This window comes from Euprymna scolopes, chromosome 30 (assembly GCF_053919585.1).
Source record: "Euprymna scolopes isolate OS-2025 chromosome 30, ASM5391958v1, whole genome shotgun sequence".
NCBI lineage: Eukaryota > Metazoa > Mollusca > Cephalopoda > Sepiida > Sepiolidae > Euprymna > Euprymna scolopes.
The window spans coordinates 65,969,549-65,994,483 of record NC_136511.1 but is presented as its reverse complement, the minus strand read 5'-3'; the positions used below and the strand labels follow the sequence as shown (position 1 = coordinate 65,994,483).

The window sequence follows — 24,935 nt, the reverse complement described above, 5'->3', positions numbered from 1 at the left end:
AACAAAGATTAATAATTAATTGCAGTTTGAAGAAGATAAACAACGGTTTTAAAAATCATTAAGTCGCTTCTGCTTTTCCATAGTTCGTATAGTTAACCCAAATCTGACGTCACGGAATCATGCGTATTTTTTTCACATTCATTTGGTAATGCCTAGACTTCTGTTGTAGTTAAAGTAAACATTTACCATTTTTATAAATAACTAGCATCTCAGCCCGGCGTTGACCAGGTGTTTGGAGATGTATGTTGAGCAAAAAAAAAAGAAAAAAAAAAAGCTGTCAATTTTTTTTAACTTTGACCCCTATTATTACCCTTTAACATTTATTGTTGTGAGCTCAAATCAAGTTATTAAGTTAGACCCATGTCCGTGGAACCTATATCTAAAATTTTAAAGGTGTAGACCAAAACTGTCGGAGGAGTTTGGTAGAATTCTCAAGGGACAAATCGTTGAACTTTGACCGGTTAACAGCCAAATTTCTGGCCGAAAACCAATTACAAAATTTTCCCAAATCTCAGTACCCTGTATATCAAATTTCAAGCCTGTAAACTGAAAATTGACAGAGTTATTGCGTATGGAAAATGTACACAGGCACACACACACACACAGACACACAGATATACAGACACATTCACTTTTATAGATATACTAGCATTTCAGCAGGGCTTTCCCAGGTGATTGGAGGTGAATGTTGATCAAAAAAAAAAAAAAGTGGTCAATTTTTTTAACTTTGACCCCTATTATGCCCCCTTAACATTTATTGTTTTGGGCTCAAATCAAGTTATTAAGTTAGATCCATGTCTAAAGAAACCTATATTTAAAATTTCAAGTGTTTAGACACAAAATTGGCAGAGGAGTTTGGTAGAGTTCTCAAAGGTCAAATCGTTGAGCTTGGATCCATTTAACAGCCAAATGTCTGGCCGAAAATCGATCCCATGTCTCAGTACCCTGTATATCAAATTTCGAGTTAATAGACTTAAAATTGACAAAGTTATTGCATAGGGAAATGCACACACACAGACACGTTCACATTTATAGATATACTAGCATGGGTGCCCGGCGTTGACCGGATATTTAGAGGTGTATGTTAAGCAAAAAAAAAACAAAAAAAACAAAAGCGGTCAATTTTTTAAAAACTTTGACCGCAATTATGACCCCTTACAATTTATTATTTTGGGCTCCAATCAAGTTATTAAGTTAGATTCATGTCCAAGAAACCTATATCTAAAATTTCAAGTGTTTAGACACAAAATTGTCGGAGCAGTTTGGTAGAGTTCTCAAAGATCAAATCGTTGAACCTTGACCCCTTAATCGTCAAATTTCTGGCCGAAAACCAATCACATCGATTTTCTCAAATCTCAGTACCCTGTATATCAAATTTCGAGTTTGTAGACTAAAAATTGACAGTTATTGCGTAAGGAAATGTACACAGACACACAGACAGACACACACACACGTTCACTTTTATAGATATACTAGCATGGGTGGCCGGCGTTGCCCGGTATTTGGAGGGAAATGCAGACAAACACACAGACACGTTCACTTTTATAATATAGATAGATAGATAGATAGATAGATAGATAGATTTTGTCAAGAATTCTTCATAAGTTTTGGTTTCGATTATAGCTGAAGGAACTCAAGATTATATATATATACATATATATATATATTCATAAGTTTTGGTTTCGGTTTCGATTCAAGCTGATGCACCCAGGATATATGTTTTTTCTAGTTGTTGATTATTATAATTGATTATTATCATTATTATTATTATTATTATTATTATTATTATTATTATTATATTTTGTCACAGTTATATGGCCATAAACGATGAAATCAAAAGATTTTTCAGGAAAAATTTGTTTTTGTGTCGGAAAACAGTCTAAAATTCAAGATGAAAAACACTGATTCAAACTATATCTACTATTATATAAAACGAACTTTGTGTCTGTGAGTGTGGGTGATTTCGTTCCCTATGGACTCGAAAACGACTGGCCCGATTTTTATGAAATTTCCCATGAAGGTACTTTATGTGCCTGGCAGTGTTCTTGATAGGTTTTGTATCGGAATGTCTTCGGTAAGTACCGAATCAAAATAATCCAAAGAAAGAATAAACAGGCGATTTTGATTTAAAGTTAACACCTTACACAGCCTAACATCACAAGTGTATTTGAGAAGTTTTATTACCACACAGGCTGAAATGAATGTTTCTGTTTAAACACTTGACTTTTTCATTTTAAACTTAAATTCAAGCCATTATCACGGCACAAGTAGTAAGGCCAGGTATATAAAATCAACTGCAGACTCTTTGATATGACGGGTGCATGTTGAAAATGAATGTTTCGGTTTATAGCACAATTGAGCCATGATACTTGACTTTTTCATTTTAAACTTTGCTTCAATAATTTTATAGAATCAACAGTAGGTTCTCTACAGTGAAATGTAGACTAAAATATACTGTGGACTAAGCCACTGCAGAAAGTCAGGTGAAGCTTCTTCTTGGGGCACTGCGGCAAGTCCCCAACTAGAGCAGACAATTGATTTGATTGAAAAATGATCAATTTCACTGATTTCGATAACAAACCTGGCCTTCGGGTCAAGAATAAAAAATGTTTTAAAAAAATTGGGAGTTAAGTAGGACGTCCCCAAATATGAAAGGGTGAATGCGGTATTATGGTGAAAGAAGATACTAGCTGGGAGAAACTTCTGACTTTGTTTAGTTCTGGAGTGACAAGGATGACCAACGACCCCCCAAATCCCCCCTTTTGAGTTGGCCATGTGCCTAAGTTTTTTGTTCATCGTTGATTTTGACTGTATTTTTTAACATGAATAAAAGATTTAATATCTCAAAGTGTAGTATCAGTTCTTCAGATGCTGCACTTCAGTTTCTTGTTCTCCGTTAGTGGGGGAGAAATCCTTCACGACTGAGACAATTTTTATTCTTGTTCCTTTTCTCCACGTTAAAAAACGACCCTGGTGTCTAACTTTGTCCCGTGGGGAGGCATTGTAAATAGGAACAATAAAATATGAAAGTATGAAACATTCGTTGATCGAAATTCAATCCCAGGCAACGTCGAGTCTACTTGCTAGTGTAAATTAAAGACTTGATTAAAATTAATATTATTACAATGAATTCTTTTTCAATCTTGTCAAACGCAATAAATTATTTGTGCTTTTAGACACTGAAAACAACATTAGCTGATGATTTCCATTGGATGCAAGTAGCTTTAATACTTTCAGGAATGTCTTTGGTTATTCACTCTGAACTGATTCCAATACTCTTGTTATTATGGATAGTTTTATTACTTCCGTGGAATTTTAGTCCTTACAGACTAAGAATATTTCCAAAGGTCTAATTACTGGTGCCACCACTGTCACCTTCTGTTTTATGTTGTTTTTTTTTTCTTTTGTTTTTTGGTCCCCCAACAAAAGGAAGGGGGACCTGTAAATTCACCCTTGTCCATTCCTTCGTCCATTCGGCTGTCCGCTCTTTTCTCAATAACTACGCCTTGAAATTTTTGTGAAATTTTGCACAAACATTAAACATGATATGAGTAAAAAAAAGTAACAGAACGGATTTTCCGGGAAAACTCTGATTGCCCCTCTAGTAGTGCCTTTCGGGTTAAAATGGCTAAAATTGACACTTTTGTGCTTATTAAAAAAAAAAAAAAAAAAAAAATTGATGTCTTAGATTTTTATAAAACTTTCTGAAAAGTGTAACTAACTGATTTCTATATAATTTTGTTCGTCTATACTTCGCAATAACTCTTGGGTGTGCCATATTTATCCAAAATTTTCTGTGTATGTCTATTTAGCAGTTTTGCATGGTGCTGAACTGAAATTTAAATATGTAAAGGCCTTGGGGACTTTTGGGACTAAATGGATGGTGTGTGTGTGGGGGGGGGGGGGAAATGATGGATCGAAAGTCATTTTTTTTTTTTTTTTGCATAGTATATATGTTGAGACCTAAAACTGCACCGTTTGTTCATTTTCAGGATTTGACGTTCCCTGTGGACTTTGGGGGCTAAATGGAGAGGGGGGGGCAATAGTCATTTTTTTTTAATCCCCTGTTCATTGTGCACTCACGGGGGACCATGCATGCTTCAATTATTGTGTTTGTTTGTTTTTTTGTTTGTTTGTTTGTTTGTTTTTTTTTCATTATTAAACTAATTATTGTTTTATGCTCGAGGAAACAGAATGAAATAATTTTCTGGCCGATTTTCGCTGCTTGAAAATTCTAATCTGAACATTTTGGTCATACATTATCCTGGAATAATGCAAAGACTTTTCACGATTTCTATTCTTAACACAAAACCGAATATAACTAATATCTTTATTTTTATCAATGAGAAGTCAGTCGAAATTAAAAAAAAAAAAAATTGAAAATCTCAAAGGTACTTCTGTAACCAAAATATATATTTCTCAGTTTTTTTCTTTTTTAATACATGGCTATTTACATCTGCTGTGAAGTACTCGAGACATTTGTTTTTAATATTGTAAGATGTTAATGTTACTCTTCGGGTTGATATGCCGTTAAGATCTGCTGTAACACTTCGACTGTAATGGTCGTCAAAATTAAAGTCTCTTTTTTATCACTTGTTGGCAGGCATTTCTTTTCGTCCTTACACAATACTCAGTATGCATTCCAACGATCTAAATTCAATACTGTCCCTTATGCCAACATTAACGTTTATTTATATTACTCGTTTTCAACTCTTTTGCATGTTTGTTTGTTTTTTACATGGGGGTCACCACTTATCAAGCCCCAGAGGCCACTCGAGGATAAGGGTTAATGGGTATACATTAGTCATCGTGATTTTAGCATAGTAAACATTAGTGGGAGTTTTGTAACTTGGATTACTTAAGGGGACGGTTCAATAAGAACTTGTTTACATTGGACTTGAAGACAATCAGATTGGAGTCAGCTGGAAAGATGGCAAACGGAATAGAGTTGTTAAATTCACCATTGTAGCGTCCTAAGCCTATTCACAATCTCTTTATTTAAAAACAAAAATAAATAGTACTTTCCTAGCAACAATTACTAAATCGTAGTATTTGGTTTCTTCAGAATATTGTTCTCATCTTGAGTGTCATTTTCACAACGTTTCGGTCGATGTAACCCCCGATCTTCTTCAGGTGTATTTTGGCGAACTCGGGTATATTTCAATTGCGAATTACTTCGGGCATGTATCCAGTCGTGGCTGATGGAACGAGAGCATGTTACCTCCATGAAGTAAATAAAGGGTTCCGTTTGAAATTCCACCCAAATTCCCGAGTTTGACAAAATACACCTGACGATGGTCGGAGGTTACATCGACTGAAACGTTGTGAAAATGACACTGAAGTTGAGAACAGTAGTCCGAAGAATCTAAATAACACAAATAACCAATCTTCATCTCAAGAATTCAGGAACGTTACGATTACTAATTTCAAAAACTCTCGCCATTTTCATCACACAAATATATAAGAGGGTTCATCTGTTGGTCTGTCACGCTTGAGTTCGAAATTAAATTTTCAACACTAAGAATGTGCAGAATGGGTGGGCGCATCTTATAAATAACTGGGTTTTTTTTTTTCATTGCTATCCATGCAACGCATGTTCTGAATCTGTTTGAAAAAAAAAAAAACAAACATCCGTTCTTGTTTTGTCTTTTATTGAGTGGGACTTCTTGTGCCATTTTTTCATGATTTTGGCTTTTTTAAAAATTCAATCTTCCTTTGAGGTCATCATAACTAAATCTGTCTCTAAACTCACATTACACGTCCATCGTATCAGTATTTATTCACTTCTATCCATGCAACGCATGTCCTCAATCCAACTGTGCTTGCTTTGTTTTTTATGGAGTGTGTGTGGCGGGTTCTTGTATCATTTTTTTTTTTTTTTTTTCATAATTTAAAAAAAAAAAACATCCTCAACCCAACTTTAAAAATACCCGTTCTTGTTTTATCTTTTATGGAGCGTGTGGAGGGGAGGGAGTTGTTATGTCATTCCCCCCCCCCTCCCAGATTTTTTTTTTTACCATTTATGGCCAGAGATTTTATTTTTGTTCATCACAGGAAAGAGTTAGCAAACTCGGTATCCAAGACAGTCGAATTAATCTTCTCTCTCTCTCTCTCTCTCTCTCTCTCTCTCTCTCTCTCTCTCTCTCAGGACAATGGAATAATCTTCGTGAAAACCACACGTTGCCTGTCAGTTGTACATCCAAAATTATCTCGCAGGAATTGCTATCTTTGCCAAAATGAAACAATAGTCAGTACCAAAGATAAGGGCAAGATTTTTTTTTTTTTAAATAAATAAATGAATAAACCAATAAAAGAAATGTCTTCACAGATTGACTAAAAAAGGAAATACTATTTCAGAATTCTTAGCTTCATTTTTTAGTTTTAGTTTTAGTTTTAGTTTTATTGAGGGGGGGGAGACAGACCATTAAACATTTTACTTTTTTTTTCTCGTTTTTTCTTGTTTTGTGTTTTAACTTCCTCTCTAGCTGTTCCTGTCCATGCATTCACTATTAACCAAAAATAAACTGTACAAGTAAAAAAAGCAGGCAACGTAGACATTTAAAAATATTATTTTAAAGTGGTGTCCGATCTTCCTCTTTAAAAAAAAGAAACAAGAAAACTCGTCTATAGAGAAGATAACTGCAAATACTAGTTTGAAAAAGTTATCTCCCCTGCATAGAGAAAAAAAGAAAACTCTTCTAAAAAGGAAATCATTATTGTAAGCGAGGTAGTTTGTAACTATAGTAAAGTTTTTTGGGGTTTTTTTCTTTTTTTTGCTTCGGCATTATTTAATGCTTTGCAGTTGATTTTTGAGAAACCGTATAGTTTAAAATAAGTAGTTAACTTTAATAAGCTAAGTTGTTACACGTTATTTTTATTTCATTTATTTATCTATTTATTTGACAATTTCTTGAATAAAATATATTTTGTAATCCTTCTTCAGTTGTATTTGTTGAATTCAGGAATCTGTAAAGAATTTCAAATAGAACTCTCTGTTTAATCCACAAGGGTAGCATGCTCTCGTTCTCTCACCCATAACTGAATAGAAGTCTTCAGTAATTCGCAAATGTACTTTTAGTAGCGCCTACACTGAGACTTGAACCTGCAACCTCCAGTGTGAAAAATTAATGATTACTCAAAAAAGGAGATCTCTGCGCTTACCTTGCTTACTAACAAATTTTTTTAAAAAATAATTTTGCCTTATCAGCAATTTAAAAGGTTTTTTTCTAGATTATGTGATGGTAAATCATATGACCCTTCAGTTATAAGAGGAGGTATTCTCTATCCCTTTTTAGTTTTTTTTTTTGTCTTGTTTTGTTGTATTGATACTGTGAGAAATTATGTTAAGCGTCGGCTTCTCTGGGCGTCTGCGGTGCCGTCTTTTAATTCTTAGGCATACGTGATTCACGTGTGAATGTGATTTCACGTTACACTCCCCCCCGCTTCGGCGGCACGAGGGGACAAGATCAAAGTGTAGTATCTGTTCCGGCAGATGCTGCAAGCTATGACTGGCTAGGACTAGCTATGACTAGCAAAGACCAGATGTGGGGGCAACCCCACATGCCTGACCATTAACCAGCTCCCATTTCCCACCTCTCGGGAGCTGGTCCCCTTTTTCCCTTCCCCCTCCCTTCACTCCTCACATTAAAAATCGGCCTTGTGCCTAATTTGCTCGGTGGGGGAGCAAATAAATACCATCTGTTCCGGCAGATGCTGCACTTAAGATAATTTGTACCAGTCAATGGAGGGGAAACCCTCTATACTGGGACAATTATTATTTTTCGTAACCAGAGTGCCCCCTTTTTGCCTACTTTTAGGGGAGCTGGTTTTTACCTCACATTAAAAACGGCCTTGTGCCTAATTTGCTCAGTGGGGGAGCAAATAAATACCATCTGTTCCGGCAGATGCTGCAAGCTATGACTAGCTATGACTAGCAAAGACCAGATGTGGGGGCAACCCCACATGCCTGACCATTAACCAGCTCCCATTTCCCACCTCTCGGGAGCTGGTCCCCTTTTTCCCTTCCCCCTCCCTTCACTCCTCACATTAAAAATCGGCCTTGTGCCTAATTTGCTCGGTGGGGGAGCAAATAAATACCATCTGTTCCGGCAGATGCTGCACTTAAGATAATTTGTACCAGTCAATGGAGGGGAAACCCTCTATACTGGGACAATTATTATTTTTGGTAACCAGAGTGCCCCCTTTTTGCCTACTTTTAGGGGAGCTGGTTTTTACCTCACATTAAAAACGGCCTTGTGCCTAATTTGCTCAGTGGGGGAGCAAATAAATACCATCTGTTCCGGCAGATACTGCAAGCTATGACTAGCTATGACTAGCAAAGACCAGATGTGGGGGCAACCCCACATGCCTGACCATTAACCAGCTCCCATTTCCCACCTCTCGGGAGCTGGTCCCCTTTTTCCCTTCCCCCTCCCTTCACTCCTCACATTAAAAATCGGCCTTGTGCCTAATTTGCTCGGTGGGGGAGCAAATAAATACCATCTGTTCCGGCAGATGCTGCAAGCAAAGACCAGCTATGACTAGCAAAGACCATATGTGGGGGTAACCCCACATATCTGAACTTGGTCAAGGTAGGGATCACCCTATGACCACAGTTACTATCCAGCTCCCATTTCCCACCTCTTGGGAGCTGGATCCCCCTTTCCCTCCCCCCTCCCTCTCTCTCCACATTAAAAAACGGCCTTGTGCCTAATTTGCTCAGTGGGGAAGCAAATAAATACAACCCCCCCCCGCTTCGGCGGCACGGGGGGACAAGATCAAAGTGTAGTATCTGTTCCGACAGATGCTGCAAGCTATGACTAGCAAAGACCATACGTGGGGTTAACCCCACATATCTGACCTTGGTTACTATAGGGGCAACCCTTCATACCAACAGTTACTATCCAGCTCCCATTTCCCACCTCTCGGGAGCTGGTCCCCTTTTCTCTCCCCCCTCCCTTTCTCTCCACATTAAAAAACGGCCTTGTGCCTAATTTGCTCAGTGGGGAAGCAAATAAATACACCCCCCCCCACCCGCTTCCTATTTAAAGCGGCTGAATACCGCATAGGGAGGTGTGTGTGTGTGTGTGTTTTTTTTTGGGGGGGGGCATTGGCATTCCGGCAGTGAGAGAGGTTGGACGCACATTAGTGCTTCCAGACCTTAGAGGTCGCAAAAGTGCAACCTGTTGCAACTTTCTCCCTGTTTTGAGCCCTAGCAGAAGGAAATTAGTTGTGTTTTCTGCTCGCCGGGAAGTTACTTTTGGATCTATTACTTCTTTGCTTGGCAAGACACTATGTTAACTGACTGTCACGTTGCGGAATGGGGCAATTCTTCAGCAACCTAAGGTAGGTGCACATTGCTTCCTTTTCTCGACTGAGCATTAATTCTTTTGTTTTGGTAAAATGAGTTTTTTCGCGCCTGAAGAGTTTCACTTAGAACTGAATTTTACCTACTACTCTATCTAATATGCTACAAGTACAAAGGTCAGGCGATATTCAGAATACTATTGTGGATTACTTAAGACTTTTATGCATTCGTGACTGATTGAACGAGATTTTGCTTCCCCTGTGGGCGGACCGGAACGAGAATTACACCCACCCCCCTATAATTTTAACCGGTATTCTGCACTTGGTATTGTTTTTTATATCTTAACTCGGCGTACTATAAACACCTTCAACCTCCATGTTAAGAACGGCTTTCAGAATACAACCCCCAACCTTGAAAACAATACTACATACTAAAACATACTATAAAAAGTATGGAGGGTGGGAGATGATTCTCATTCAAGTCGCCCCCCCCCCATGGATTAAATAAATGATTTTGTTAAAAATTCTGTGCAGATTCCCGCGTTCAACAGAAATATTCCCCACGTTCAACAAGATACACTTGAGGAAGGTCGTGGATTACATCGACCGGTATTTTCTTACATTCTTTCCATCTCAACACTCACCTTTAAAATTACGACTTTTGAAGGTGGTCGAGTATGCTGAAAACGTATATCACATTTAAATCTGGAGCAGACAAGTAGTTTTCCGGATATTAAGACTTTGTTTTTGTTACAAAGTGGTGATACGTTGCCGTCATTTAAGATATTTTTGCTTATTAAATTGTTAGGGGAAAGTACAGAATAGTTTAAAATAAAAAAAAAAACACTCTCCTCCCCATGTTAATAATGGCTTTCTAAATAATAACGTTATTATTTCAGCGCAGTAATATAGATGCACAAATATCAAAAAACATTTATTCTGCTAGGATTCATCATCTATAGTGACTCTTGGAAGGTATACAGCAATCTCGGTCAAAAACAAAATTAGCGGTGGCCACTAAAATTCATTAATAAATTAGAAAAAAAACAATGGATACTTGTACAGTTTAATCAAGACATTAAAAAATGAAAATACCGAAAAAAGTTTATATTGTACGTATCCGTTATGGAATGAAGTTCTCTGAAAAAATTTTCACTTAATTTCATCAAGTAGTTTTTTGGGGTGTGTTTTTTTTTTTTTTTTTTTTTTTTTTTTTTTTACAGCGAAAAAACAATTTTTAATGATACCGAGCAAAAGGTTTGATTTGTAGAAAGAAAAGCTAGTATTAAAGATGGGAAAGGAGTGTCGGCGCTTTAAATTATGTCCCTGTGGCATGTTAAAAAAATTTAAAAATTGCTACCTTCAACGTGCTGTCATAAAAACGTTTTTTTTTTCCACTGTAAAAAAAAAAAAAATTCAATCTAAGTGATTTTTTTTTTCGGAGATCTCAGTCCAAAGCGGATACGAACATGACAACCTTTTTCTGATGTTTTCATTTATTTAATGTCTTGCTTAAACTGTACAAGTACCAAACAATATCTTAATATTCGGAAAACTACTTACCTGCCTCAGATTTAAATGTGATATTCGTTTTCAGCATGCTCGAAAACCTATGAAAGTCGTCATTTTAAAGGTGAATGTTCAGGTGGAAGGAAAGTAAATTTTTACCATTAACAAAAACTAACATTCAGGATGAAAACAATATTATTATAATGATATTGATGATGATAATATTAATGATGATAATAATACGTACGAATAACACCGGGAACACTCATTTTGTTGCATTAAAAAAGACTTTCCTATAGTCAACTTGAGTGTGTAGATTTCAAACCTGGAGTAAGTTTTTGCCTGTAAGCTATACTGATTTTATGCAATTTGACATTTTTATTTACATTTATTTTCGTTATGATAGGAAATTGCAATATCAGCCACAGTTCTTTTCTTCAACTGAATTTTAAAACCGCAAGAAAGACATTTATTTATATTTATTAAGGGGAAAAAACAACATTAAAATGTGATTATAGAATATATTACATTATTGTTGGTTGTGCCATATTTTCTAGTAGCGTTTCTTAAAACAGCAGTTTTTATCTGAATGAGTATTTTATTATGGAAGGAATTTGCGTTTGTAACTTCTGGGCTTGTACACTTCATGTGGGCAATCTCGTTTAATGCTTCGACAGTAGTCAGCCATCATACTTTCGTTTCAACGCCCTTGGTAGCGTTCTTCGATGATCTTTAGGTCTTGTTGTAATTGTTCTCCTTGTTCGTCACTCACAGTCCCCAGATTGTCAGGGAATTATAGCAGGTGGCTGTTCAAAAAATGAAGCTTGATGCTCATATTGCACCTAAGATCACGAAAAGCAAGGAGCATTCTGTTCACAAGTTCACTATAGTTCTTAGTCTTATTGTTTTCAAGGAAGTTTTAAACAACTGCCGCAAAGGATAACCATGCTGCCTTCTCTAAAGCGGTCATGTTAGCAACAAACTGATTATCACGAACTAGGGTTTGAATCTGTGGGCCACCTGCTTTGATCTTCTCAAATGATAACCCTGGTAAAGCTGTGTTGGAAACATTCATCTTCGGTTTCCAGTGCCTTGACAAATTGCTTCGTCAAACCTAATTTGATGTGAAGAGAAGGAAAGATGATCTTATCTCTGTTTACAATTGGGTCTTTTATTAAATTTAACATGTCTGCTTCAAGAGTATAACGAATAGGCCAGTTCTTCCGGATCCAATGTGTGTCTCGTGCTCGGCTGTCCCACATACAAAGAAAACATGGAAACTTGGTGAAACCTTTCTGTTGTCCAAGAAGAAAGTTGACCATCTTTAAGTCTACATAAATGATCCAACTGTGCTCGTGATACTTTAATAAGTCCATGACCATTCTCATGTCATTAAAGTCTTCCTGCAAATGCACTGAGTGACCGACAGGTACTGCTCCATAAATATTACCATTATGTAAAAGAACACTTTTTAGACTGTCTAAAAAGGGTATCCATTCAGCAGGACTATAGTAAGGTACACACAGTTCTTTGAGAACCCGGGGATATCGTGGCATTAAATAAACTGTTTTCTGGAAAGAAGGGCACAAAAAGCTGATCATGATTTCTGAAATATGATACTTTAATGGACTGATTAACAAGATTTCTGCCTTGTAATCTTGATGATGCTGCTTTCTTTGAAAGGCAAAAACGAAAATGTGCAATAAAACACGGCTAGGTAAAAATGACCTCTTCTCAAAGAAAGGCAACTAAAGTTTAATACAAACTGATTCGCACCCCCATACCTGAAAAAAAATGCTATACATGAAATCGTTAATAATTCTTTTTCTAACTATTGCTACGATGACAGGCAGACAGAGCATCAAAGAAGACAGGATCCCTCTATCGGGCTAGAAAACTTCACCTCAGCCGGTATCCTATATCTCTATAAACCTACTATTCATTTGTACATGGAATATTGTTTCCATGTCCGGGCTGATATATCAATCACTAGCCTCACCCGGGATGCAGAAACGAATTTCTAACCAAATAGACCCCACACTATCTGTTAAGTTCTAGTCCCTGTCGCATCGCTGCTTCCTTGTACTTGTTTTACAAGTATTTTCACAGAATATGCTCTGAACTTTCTCCACATTGCCTCCTCGCTGTAAATATCTCCGACCAGCAACAAAATCACACCCCTTCACTGTATAGATCATTAGATGCTGGAAATTCTTTCTTCCTTGGATTGCTTGCTTCTGGAATTCCCTTCCTGCTTACCCAACCGTAGCAACTTGTAGATATTTAAATGTAATGTAAACAAACATCTTGCTTCTTGACTCTCAACACAAGTTGACCTATGCTTCGTAGGGACAATACGACTGTTTGGGGACGTACAAAAAATAAATAATAAAACGCATTCGTGTATTTTATGATGCAGTTTCTATTGTTAAAAAAAAAAAAAAAAAAAAAATATATATATATATATATATATATATATATATATATATATATATATATATATATATATATATATATATATATATATATATATATATATATATATATATAAGAGGTGTGATGCTTATGTTGGGTGAGTCCATCCGTTGGGGGGGGGGGTAACGGAACCAACATGAGTGAAGCAAAGCAAATGGTATTATGGTCAAGGGGGTGGGGGGTTAAAACTTGTAAAACAGGTTCTTCCATCCCCCCCCCAGTCGATTTGACTTGCTCCGGCAAGCATTTTTCATACTGTTGTTACTAGATCCGGTTGGGGGTCGCTAAGAGTATTTCTTTTTTGCAACCTTGACGTTTGCCTTGGAGTGTCGCCCTCGGCCTTTTTTTTGCCGACACATTGCAAAAATATGTTTCTCCACCCCCCCCCCCCTCTTTTATGACCTTTCCGTTATAGAGTTTCTCAATATGGAGGTTCCCACAGAACAGTCTTTAATCGGTTCTTCATGCAGTCAGGCTTCCAGTAGCGGTCTTGTTAACCTGGTGTATTCCTGTTACCTACACACCAGGCTATTTGGGGGATGGTTAAAGTGCTCATTCTGTGGCTTATTTCGGGGATTTCTTGAGAAGTTCTGAAGACCGTTACATCAAGAGAACCGTAATTGTTACCTGTTATGATAACTACGCCGAAAGAACAGCATATTAACATCGCCGTCATTGAAAAAAACAAAAAAAATTGAGGGCCGAACAAGCTAAAAGAAATAAAAAGCGTCGCTTCTTAGGAACTAGGAGCCGTGGATTTCAACGTCGGATGAACGCGAATTTATTCTACACTGGGAAGAAACAAACGAATGGTTTTTAATGCAACCGGTCCAACTTTGTGCAAAGGATATCTAACTATCTTTGATAGAGAAAGCAATTTTTTGGGGGGTTGTCTACTCGAATGAATGGCATTTTTTTAAGTTGACTGATTAACAACGACTAACAGAACATTTGAAAGTCTTCTCTGAAGATGTAAGAAAAAAAACAGAATTAACCAAATTCCCGGGTTTCCTCATGAGTAATTGGACCACGTGGATTTTTTTTTTATCCAGAATCTTTTGTGTAAAAAAAAAAAAAACTTCGTGTGGAATAAAAAATCAAAACCAATTGACTTAAAGTAGGTGAGAAATTCTTGGGGTGTTAACCGCCAAACGATAGTCTTATATGAAAAGCATTTGTTTAATTTTCTATGGTAGACTTTTGGTTCTACCCTTTTTTAGCATTTAAAGAATTCCTTCATAATTTTGTTTTGTCAAGTGTTGTACTGTTAGATTTGGTGGCTTTATCGTTGGGTCCGGTTGAGGATATCCTGTTCGACTGAAAATACCTGTTACCTACACACCGAGATATTTGGATTTGGTGGGGGTGCTCCATCTGTAGCTTCTTCTGGACTCGTTTAGCGAGCCAACAGATATTCTGCAATTTTCTTCTGGTTTTGAATTGATTCAGCTTTATTAAATGCTTGAAGGTTTTTTTTGTTTTCTTTTGTAAAAGAGGCAATTACGTTGCCCACTTCGTTAATTATAAAACCTATGTAACATGGGTGGGAGTTATAAGCGGGGAGAGGACAAGTTAGGTCTTTGAAGATAATAAACATCTTTTTTATTTCCTTTTTTTTCTTTTTTATATTCCCTTTTTAAGTTTATCTCTCCCATCTTTTGGTTTTTTTTTTTTGGCATAAGGTACTTGAGAATGTAGTATTTTTGTCTTGCGGTCTGTAAATTAAAAACATTTCTCATGGGCATTGAGTATGACCGGTGCCGTTCAATCCACACACACACACACACACACACACACACACACTAGAAGCAAACATACGCTTATATCTATACTCAAGAGCTGATATGCACTGTTCGTTGTATTTTACTCACACACACGCACTGAAAACCGGCCATAACTATATCGACACAGGAATAAAATTAAAATAAATAAAACAAAAAAATAAAATAAAATAAAAAAAATAAACAAACAAACCAAAAATTAAAAATAAACATAAACCCCGAAAGTTATCAAATTCCTCACGCATACATATATATAAATACACGTATATACACCCACACCTTGATACACCCGCGCCTATATACACATACTAGGCACCGCCAAAACTGGGGGGGGGGACAGGTCAGTACTTTTTGACGGACCGTCTTTTTAAAAATCTACCAAAAATCAGGTAATTATCCGATCAATACGAAATTTTCAGCGATTATTAAGAGAAGAATGAACTTTATAACAGTGTACTTATTTTTCATAAACGATATTTATATATATATATATTTTGCTTACAAAACCCCCTTGTTTTGAAGTGGGAACAAATATGCTTAAAATAATCATCTGAAACTGAACAAAACATTGTGTTGTTGTAAGGGACAGAATTATAGATTAAAAAAAAAATGTTTGCATACCTTATTTTGACGTCTGAATATCAGAACTTCGATTGTGTTTAATTATCCCGCTTTTGAGTTTTGAAGTGTGAAATTCGGTGAATATGTTAAGTAAAATAATTAATTTAAGTTAAGCAAAACAAAAAATTTTTTTTAATATTTATACGAAAAAAGCCATTTTAAAATCTTTGATAAATAAATTAACAATTTTTTTAGCGAGCTGAATAATGCATGACCATTATTAAATAGGGCATGCTTTGAAGAATCGATACCAAAAAAAAAATTCGATAAATATTGTGCCCTTTGTGTTAAAAATAGCATTTTTTTTATCCCGTTTGAAAACGTTTGCCGCCTTTCGACTACGGTGGACCAAACGCGCTGAAATAATATTTTTTTTATTCCGCTTTAAATTGCCCCCCTCCCCATTTTGGAGAGCCTGGCCACATATACATTAAAAACCAAACTCATACAAATGGTCACCCATCTGGTACTGGCCAGCCTCAGCTTAATAATACATTGAAATTTTCGTCACTGAAAAATAAGTTTTTTTGGCCTGTTTGGTCTTCCATAGTTTGTTTCTTATCAAACGCAAACGTAAACAGTGTCGATCTAGACGCTAGATTGACGCGAAATAACTGGTTACATATATGAATAAGTGGAATTATTTGAAATCCAGGTACTTATATTATAATATTTTGCATATTCTCTTAGAAAATCATCCTAAATCTTAGTTAGACAATAAATAAATAAATTAATTACTTCAAAAACCTTTTTTTTTTTTTTTTTTTTTTTTAAATATTTATGTACGTTTTTTGTGCAAAACAAATGTCAATTAACTTTTTGGGAAAATTTAACATTTAAAATTTAATTAAAAATAGTAGAAAAAGTTTTACATTATTCTGTTTTCTATATGATAAAATTCAGGGTTTTATCTTTCTGGAAAAAAAATTACTCAGAAATAATGGATTATAATAAATGTAATTTCGTTTTAAAAAAACAACTTGATTTTGCGGCCATTTTTGGCGGTGCCTAACACATACCCACACACATATACACATACATTGACATATAATGCTCACATACAGTTATAACATGTTTACATCTATACCTACATACGCAGTTATATCAATGCACGGACCCTCAAACACAGACATCCATGTACACACCTGGATACCATACATCATGACTGTTATATCAAAACTAATATTAATCCCACTAACTAACTTGTCCTCTCCCCGCTCATAACCCCCCACTCATGTTACATTCTAACTTTGTAAACGAAATAAGAAAATTTTTTTGTTTGAAAAATCAGTTCTCGGCGATAATTCTTGGCCTGCCCATGTAATCCCCCAACGCGGATGATTACAGAAACATGTATGCACATATGTAGCCATCAATGTTTGTATAAATAAATTTCATATACCTGCTCTGTTTACTCATTGAGCACTCTTTGGTAGACACATGTTGTTTCATTGGATGTACTTCTAGGAAACTAAACTCTACTGGCTATATATATATATATATATATATATATATATATATATATATATATACTAGTGTTTCATCCTTTTGGGAATCAGTGCAGAGATTTACGATTACAACTGATCGGGAGATTCAAACCCGGCCACGAATTCCTGAACGATGGCTGTGCAGAGCATGTTTGGTTATATGAGGGTCGTTCCAAAAGTAAAACCTGCTATACGTTTTTTAAATTTCTAAATCAAAATATTGAAGAGTTAAGAAAACGGGAATGGTACCATCAAAACGAAAACCTTCTGTGCTTCAGAATTCATTTTTCTACAGTTACTACCATTATCAGTGCACTTTTGCAAGGTATTCAATTACGCATTTCTGTTTCTGACGCACGTCCATGACAGAGGTTGCTTTCTCCAAATCTCACATCGTCAATGCCTGCAACAGAGATGAAACTTTCAGATTATGAATGCATAAGTTCAGTCATCATAACAATGCAATTTTCAATCCCCTCTGCTTCATTCAAACGCATTTCTTTTGGAACAGAACTCGTATTAAACGCCCCTTGTAATAGTGAAGCAAGCCATCATTTAACTCTGGCTGCACCTATTGCAGGCTCTCTCTCTCTCTCTCTCTCTCTCTCTCTCTCTCTCTCTCTCTCTCTCTCTCTCTCTGTTCTTATTTGCAAACTATCTTGAGCATACATCTGGTACCTTCTTAAGGCAACTTAACTTTAGTATTCTAACGAGCACTGGTGTGTCAACGTGATTATGTTGTGAGATTTTAATTACAAACGTCTTCAATAGACTATCCGGCGACTCTGTGTTGCATGGTTTTAGAAAAGGAAGTTTAACTTTCAGTGATAAGAGGGATTTTGAAAGCAAGACAAGCCAAAAGCAATCTGATAATCGGAACAGGCACGACATCGTTTTGACAACTAAAGGAAAATATCAGACATTCAGAATTGAAGCAAGGGGAGATAATCATACTTTACTCTCGGTGCTTATTTAGACTCTCACTTATAATAAATTTTCTATAAAGAAAATGCTGAAAAGTCTTTATGATATACGTACTCGTCACGAAACGAAGATGTCGTATTCCAAAAATCGTATAATTTGATCAAGTATTTTGTTTTTATATAAGAAAACCAAATTTTACGACAAGCTGAATGGAAGAAATGCTGAGCGCCACGTTTTAAATTTTGGCAAAATTCAAGGGCGACAACAGATTTTTTTGTTTATGTTCAAAATAATGAAACTTTTTTAACCGCTAAAAATCATGAAATTTTATTTTCTTAAAAAAAAAAACTACTTGGTCAATTTTTGTGATTTTTGGAATATAGCATCTTCACGCCGTGACAAGTAGGCCCACCATAGTTTTTTTTTTTTTTAATTTTGTTGTCCTAAACACCTTACTCACTGAACTAATTCGCCATTATTATTTTTATTGAAACAACCTTTTTTTTTTTTCGAGCCAAATACGTATACATTACTAGTGTTCCTATTCACTTGCCTCCCCACGAGGGCAAAGTAAGACACAAGGTCAGTTTTTAGCGTGGGGAAAATTGAGCTTCCCAAAAAGGGCACTGGATAGGAACAAAAATAAAAATTGTCTCGGTCATGAAGGATTTTTCTCTTGCGCTGACAGAGAACAGAAAAGGTGAAGTGTAGCTGTCTTTAATATGTTACTGGTAGATTTATTTGAATCAATAGCTTGTTTAGATAATCCACTGATCCATTTGTAGCAGGAGGTGTCGCTTCCGGTGTTTTCGCTCCATTACAATAAGAGAACTCGTCGCAATGAAAATTCAGAACGAGAACTTAGCAATGAGACAGAAGGCGCTTATTCAAATTTACCTTAATATTAAAAAAATATATCATTGTACAAAAACGTTATGTACATACCTGTTAGAGAAAAACATCTGTGCACCAAAATTTATGCAAATTCATCTAGTATTTTTGTTTTTTATGAAATAAAATTTAATCGGTGAACAATTTCTAGCCGGTATTCTTATGATGACTGCGTGTTTCACGAGAGAAGAGACAAAAGAATTTAAAATTGTTATCACAGATTGCGGCATGACTGCAACAACCGTAAAGTGAACTGGATAATAACTAGGGCTATGACGAGAGAATATACTTTTCATTATTTTGACTCTCTAGTATATATCAGTTAATATCTTATGTTTTTGGATAGTGATGTGGTTATCGATAGATTAACTGTGTCAGATAAATACTCGAGTCAAAACAACAATAACACAAAAAAGGAACGACTGATGGAACAAGAGTATGCGACACAGTCCTGAATAATTCCGTCCACACGCGACCCGACAGTCCTGAACAACTCCTTCAACTCAATTTCTGACACTTCCGTCGTTCTGACGCAACATGATTCCGAACACCTTCGTCGATTCGAACAAGAAACCCCCGTCGTTTCGACACGACACGATCCCAAAGAACTTCGCCGAACCGACACGTTACCAGAACACCCTCGGCAGTTACTCTACGAACGATCCTGGTAACGGTTTTTTATTGCTCTACGACAAACTCCTTTTTGCCGTAGGTAGGCCCGACTAAAACATTGACATTTAATTCTTGAGTGTTTCCACGCATGTTCGTCACATTATGTTCGTTGGCCATTGATCTTAATCTAAGCAGAAAATGGCGGATGAGACATTTTGCCTTTATAAATGTATTTTTACTTATTTAAAAGAATAAATTTATGAATTTTTGGACAATGTACTCTTTCTTTTCCATTATCTTTGTAGTGGACTGGTGGATATATTATATATATATCCCCCAGTCGTACAAAATATGAGAAATGATTTGAATTGGGAAAGGAAAAATGAATTGCTTTGAGGAAGGAACGAACAACGCGTTTACTTGAATTAAACGAATTAGGATTTATTTCGTGAAGAAACACATGAAAGAAAAGGGTACAACACGTGTTCATGTCCGCGTTCGTCTCTCGCTGTTTACTGGTTAGAAGGAGAAAGTCTATTGTTGTGTGTGGACGTGCGCGCGTATGTATGTGACAAGTAATATAACTTGAGATGTGAACGCGTGTTTTTGTGTGAGACTAGAAAAGGCTCCCACACCTTTTTTAATTAAACTTATGTGAAACATTTATATTTCTGAGTAAGGTTTAGTCAACCTTCATCTTTTTTTTTTTTACTTAATTTATTATATAAGATAAATTAATATTTTTATTAATGTAAATAAACCTTCATCTTTTTTTTTTTTACTTAATTTATTATATAAGATAAATTAATATTTTTATTAATGTAAATAAACCTTCATCTTTTTTTTTTACTTAATTTATTATATAAGATAAATTAATATTTTTATTAATGTTAAATAAACCTTCATTTATTTTTTTTTACTTAATTTATTATATAAGATAAATTAATATTTTTATTAATGTAAATAAACCTTCATCTTTTTTTTTTACTTAATTTATTATATAAGATAAATTAATATTTTTATTAATGTTAAATAAACCTTCATTTATTTTTTTTTACTTAATTTATTATATAAGATAAATTAATATTTTTATTAATGTAAATAAACCTTCATTTATTTTTATTTTTACTTATTTGATTTATCATAGCAGAAAAAATTATATTTTTGCATAATTTTACGTAAACCCTCATTTATTTTCTTATTTAATTTATTATAAAAGAAAATTAATTTTTGGACAATATTTTAAATTCAGTATTAAATATTTCTATACAGTGTTAAATAAAAAGTCATTATCTTTTCCATTTATTCATTTTATTTTTATATATTCATAAAAACAATTCCTTTCACTATTAGTTATTTGTGTAAATAAACATTTATTTTAATTTATTGCATTTACGAAAGGAAATCTGTGAATAAACTAATTCGACGGAAAGCATTATTTTTCAGATATTCTACACTTTTGTATGTTTAAAATAAAATAATCCTGGGCAGAGGCTACACCATTTAGTATGGCCCACTTTCAAAGTGGGAACTCGTTTATATGGGTCTATATGCTCTTGTGCTCATCAAACTGATTAATATACCAAGAGGCTGGGCCTTTTATAGAAATGTGATCACCTTTAAAAAAAAAATTTTTTCACATGGATCCTGGAAGCTAAAATTTACACTTTATTACTCGATTTAGTACCAAAAATAAAAGACATTAGAAAGAAAAACAATGCAATTCTTTAAGTGTGATTTCACTCGTTCATTTCATTGAAAATTTAAGATAAAACTAACGAGATAATAATTTGCATTCGGTTTCCAACAGATTTTCAATTTCTACGCCATTTTTTTTTAATTTCAATCTGACTTCTATTTCTTTTATGAAGCTTGTACGTAAGTCTTTTTTTTATCGATTAATCTTTTCAATTGAAATGAAATATATTACACCTCATGGCCAAGATCAGAATGATTAAATTGAAATAAAAAGGTGGAGACTTCCACTGAATTCTACTTTTCTTTATTGTATCCATCATCATTTATCCTTTGATAATAAGACTTATTCGAAGCAGATGAGTTATTCAATCTTCATGCACATTATCCGACTGAGATATTAAGTCTTTACAGAAATTTCAACAACTAATTACATATCGCATAGTTAATCCATTTCTCTGTTCTTCGGTTTAGCTGCATATATAAAATAAAGTGATATTTAATGGCGTATATATATATATATATATATATATATATATATATATATATATATATATATATATATATATAATGCTCCTCACCTTGAGTTGAGCATATTGAGAAGTGAAACACGAATTACCATTAGCATATAAGCGACGCTCTTTGTGTAAACAAATCGAGCGGAGGTATTTCGGACGATATCAAAACATCGTTAAACTCACTACTCGTTCAAGCAGCCGCCAATAGCGTAATGGTTAGGAGCCTTTACTGCCGTAGAAACGGTCGGGTTTCAATCCTGGCTTGAGGTAGTTGCCTGTCTAGCCGCACTGATGAGCTATGAAACAGCGAAACAGTACTGTATGTGGATAACTATATATATATATATATATATATATATATATATATTATATATATATGAGCAAACAGTTAATAAAACATGTTAAAAAACACTTTGAAATGAGTTAAAAACATATTTAATCTGAAAAGGAAACACTAGATAAGTGGATAGTCTTTAATCCGCGGAGTTTCGAAGAAATACTTTCCTTCTCATCAGAGGGTAGGAATTAGCAAAATGCGGGATCGGATTTTGCATGCAAAAGTATTTGATGAAACAAGTAAGTCAAATATCTTACTTGAAAACAAAAAGTGAAGCAGGGGGAATATGGTGAAGAAAAGGGTGATTACACATGGATGGATAGTCTGGTGGAAGATAAATAATCTAGTGACGGTAAAATCCAAATATATAGCTTATATATATATATATATATAACTTTAATGGAAAGCATTATTTTTCAGATATTCTACACTTTTGTATGTTTAAAATAAAATAAATACAAATAATCCTGGGCCGCTGTTAGTATATTTAGGTTAAACTAGACAAACACCAAAAGTAACCTCAAAATGTCTTCCATGAAATCAATAGGATTCAAACATGGCATGTCTAGATCATTAGTCCATGTCGGTATCCACTTCATCTCCCCTAAATGGAAGACTGTTGAGGTATAGGTATAATAATTGGAGCTGTTAATGTTATTATATATGGCAAGTGTAGAGATACCCCTTTTCCTCTTATCAAATAAAGAAGGTTGAAGGTTACATCGACCGAAACGTTGTGAAAATAATACTCACGATGAGAACATTAGTCCGATTAATACGAATTATAATCCCTCATCTCCAAAATTCAGAATTGAACAATTCAGAATTCAAGCAAGGGGAGATAATCCTACTTTACTCAAGGACTCTTTATCCGAAATGTGGAGCAAATATAACCAATAGTTTTAGCGCTTATAAGTGTTTATAATTATTATAAGTGGTTGTAGTATTTCCTTTTGATCGTCTTTATATTGCTAAAACAAATCCAAAGAACTTACTTTTTATCTATGTTTCCAACATCAAGTTTCCTTGAACAGAGCTCCTTTTACAGAAATCCCCATCTGTGAAAAACGTTACCACAGGACTGCCTCTCAGTGGACTACTTAGGGCCGTCGTCAAAACTAGTGCTAACAACGCTCGTCATAAATCATCCTCATAAGTATTCAAATCCTGTTTATTTCATTCATTTTCAATCCTTTCATAATATTCTTCATCAGTTGACTAACAATCCGTATCATTAATGCTTGGGTGCTGTCCTGATGGTGGTATGCAGTATGATCAAACTCCGTCTTAGGAGCTGGTCCCACCCAAATATTATCTTCTCTTTTGTGAAGAGAATTTTGGGTTGCCTGAAGCTTCCATACCAGAGAATACCAATAAGTTTGTCTCGGCTATTTTTTGTACCTGGCTAGAATGCCCCTTTAGCGAGGTGGCTTTCTCCACCTCACGGCGTTGTACAATATTTAGCGCAGTACTAAGAAAAAGCATTCAGCCCTGTTTAACAGGCCGGAAACAGTGGGCGGTCTACCATCTAGAGAGGGTTGGGAGGGTCCTACTAAATGCGTACAGCCGAGGCCACCGAGATATATTATTAACATTAAGGCCAATCCATTCAAATATGACGTCATCATAAGAAGATCATCCATTAACGAGTTGAAGGGAGATAACTCAAAAGGGAGGTAACTCAAGATACTAAAATGCTGTTAACAAAAGCAAAAAGATAAAACAAGTGTATAAAAAAACACAATAACAAATGATAATTTTAGTGAAAGGTTTGTAATTTTCTTTTATTTGAAGAATTTTTTTTATTGTTTTCCACGCCACAAAATTTTTTTAAGAGAGAATTTGTTGATGACCATAGGAACATTTTTTCGAGTTTTTTTATTTGATGATTTTCATAATGTTAATATATCTCGGCGGTCTCGGTACAGCCGTGCTGTGCTCCTTCAAATAACAACCGGACCATTTAAACGGATAGACCGGTGGAATTGTGCGATAAATTCCACTCCCATCTCTCCAGCCGTGTCGCTTTCCCTACATTTCCGATCCATTTTCTCGTCGGAAATTCCTTGTGGATACTATTGCTGCTGTTAGTGATTTCTCCCACAAAATATGACAATACGGCAGCAGACCTTTTTACTGCAAGCCGCGAATAGCAGTTCCATCCGAAGCTACGGTACCTTCTCACTTAGTATTAATCCAGTCAGTTGCTCTTCTCTCATATCAAGACTAAAAGCTATGACCGAGAATTTTTTTTGGAAAGTTAGAATATTTTATATATTGATACTGATACCTTCTTGGTTCGTTCTCATCATCACCGTGTGTAAACATAATCGTCTAGTGCTGCTTTGGCAAAAAATATTGTAATACTAATTAGAATTGCTATGTTCATCTTTCTGAGATTTATTTTCATAACTTTTTGTTTCTTTTTTTTGTGTTGCAGAAACTCAAACCAGGAATTGTGGATAACAAACACAAACAAAGGTGATGATGGAACTTACAGCTGTCACGTGAAGAACAAATACGGAAACCGAACAGCAGACGCAGTCGTCACCGTTGCAGGTATGAACCCTAAACCTAACCTCCTCTACTACGTCTATTATAATCTTACACACACACACACACACACACATATATATATATATATATGTACATAAATTATTTACTATAATAATGAAATACCTACAGACACTAGTGCTTCATCCTTTCGGGAATCTTAAGTGCATGGTGTCACGATTAACACCAGTCCATAGATTCGAACCCGGCGACACAAGTCATCTCT

General features: G+C 35.2%; 1 protein-coding gene across 1 annotated transcript in view; it reads left to right on the top strand.

Moving 5' to 3' along the window:
• The window catches only part of LOC145254833 (neuronal cell adhesion molecule-like), an 898,760-nt gene that overhangs the window by 101,503 nt on the left and 772,322 nt on the right, over positions 1-24,935 (top strand). The window contains exon 5 of the mRNA XM_080113668.1: positions 24,597-24,715. Within this exon, the coding sequence (XP_079969794.1) occupies positions 24,597-24,715 (119 nt within the window). The remainder of the gene's footprint in view (positions 1-24,596; positions 24,716-24,935) is intronic.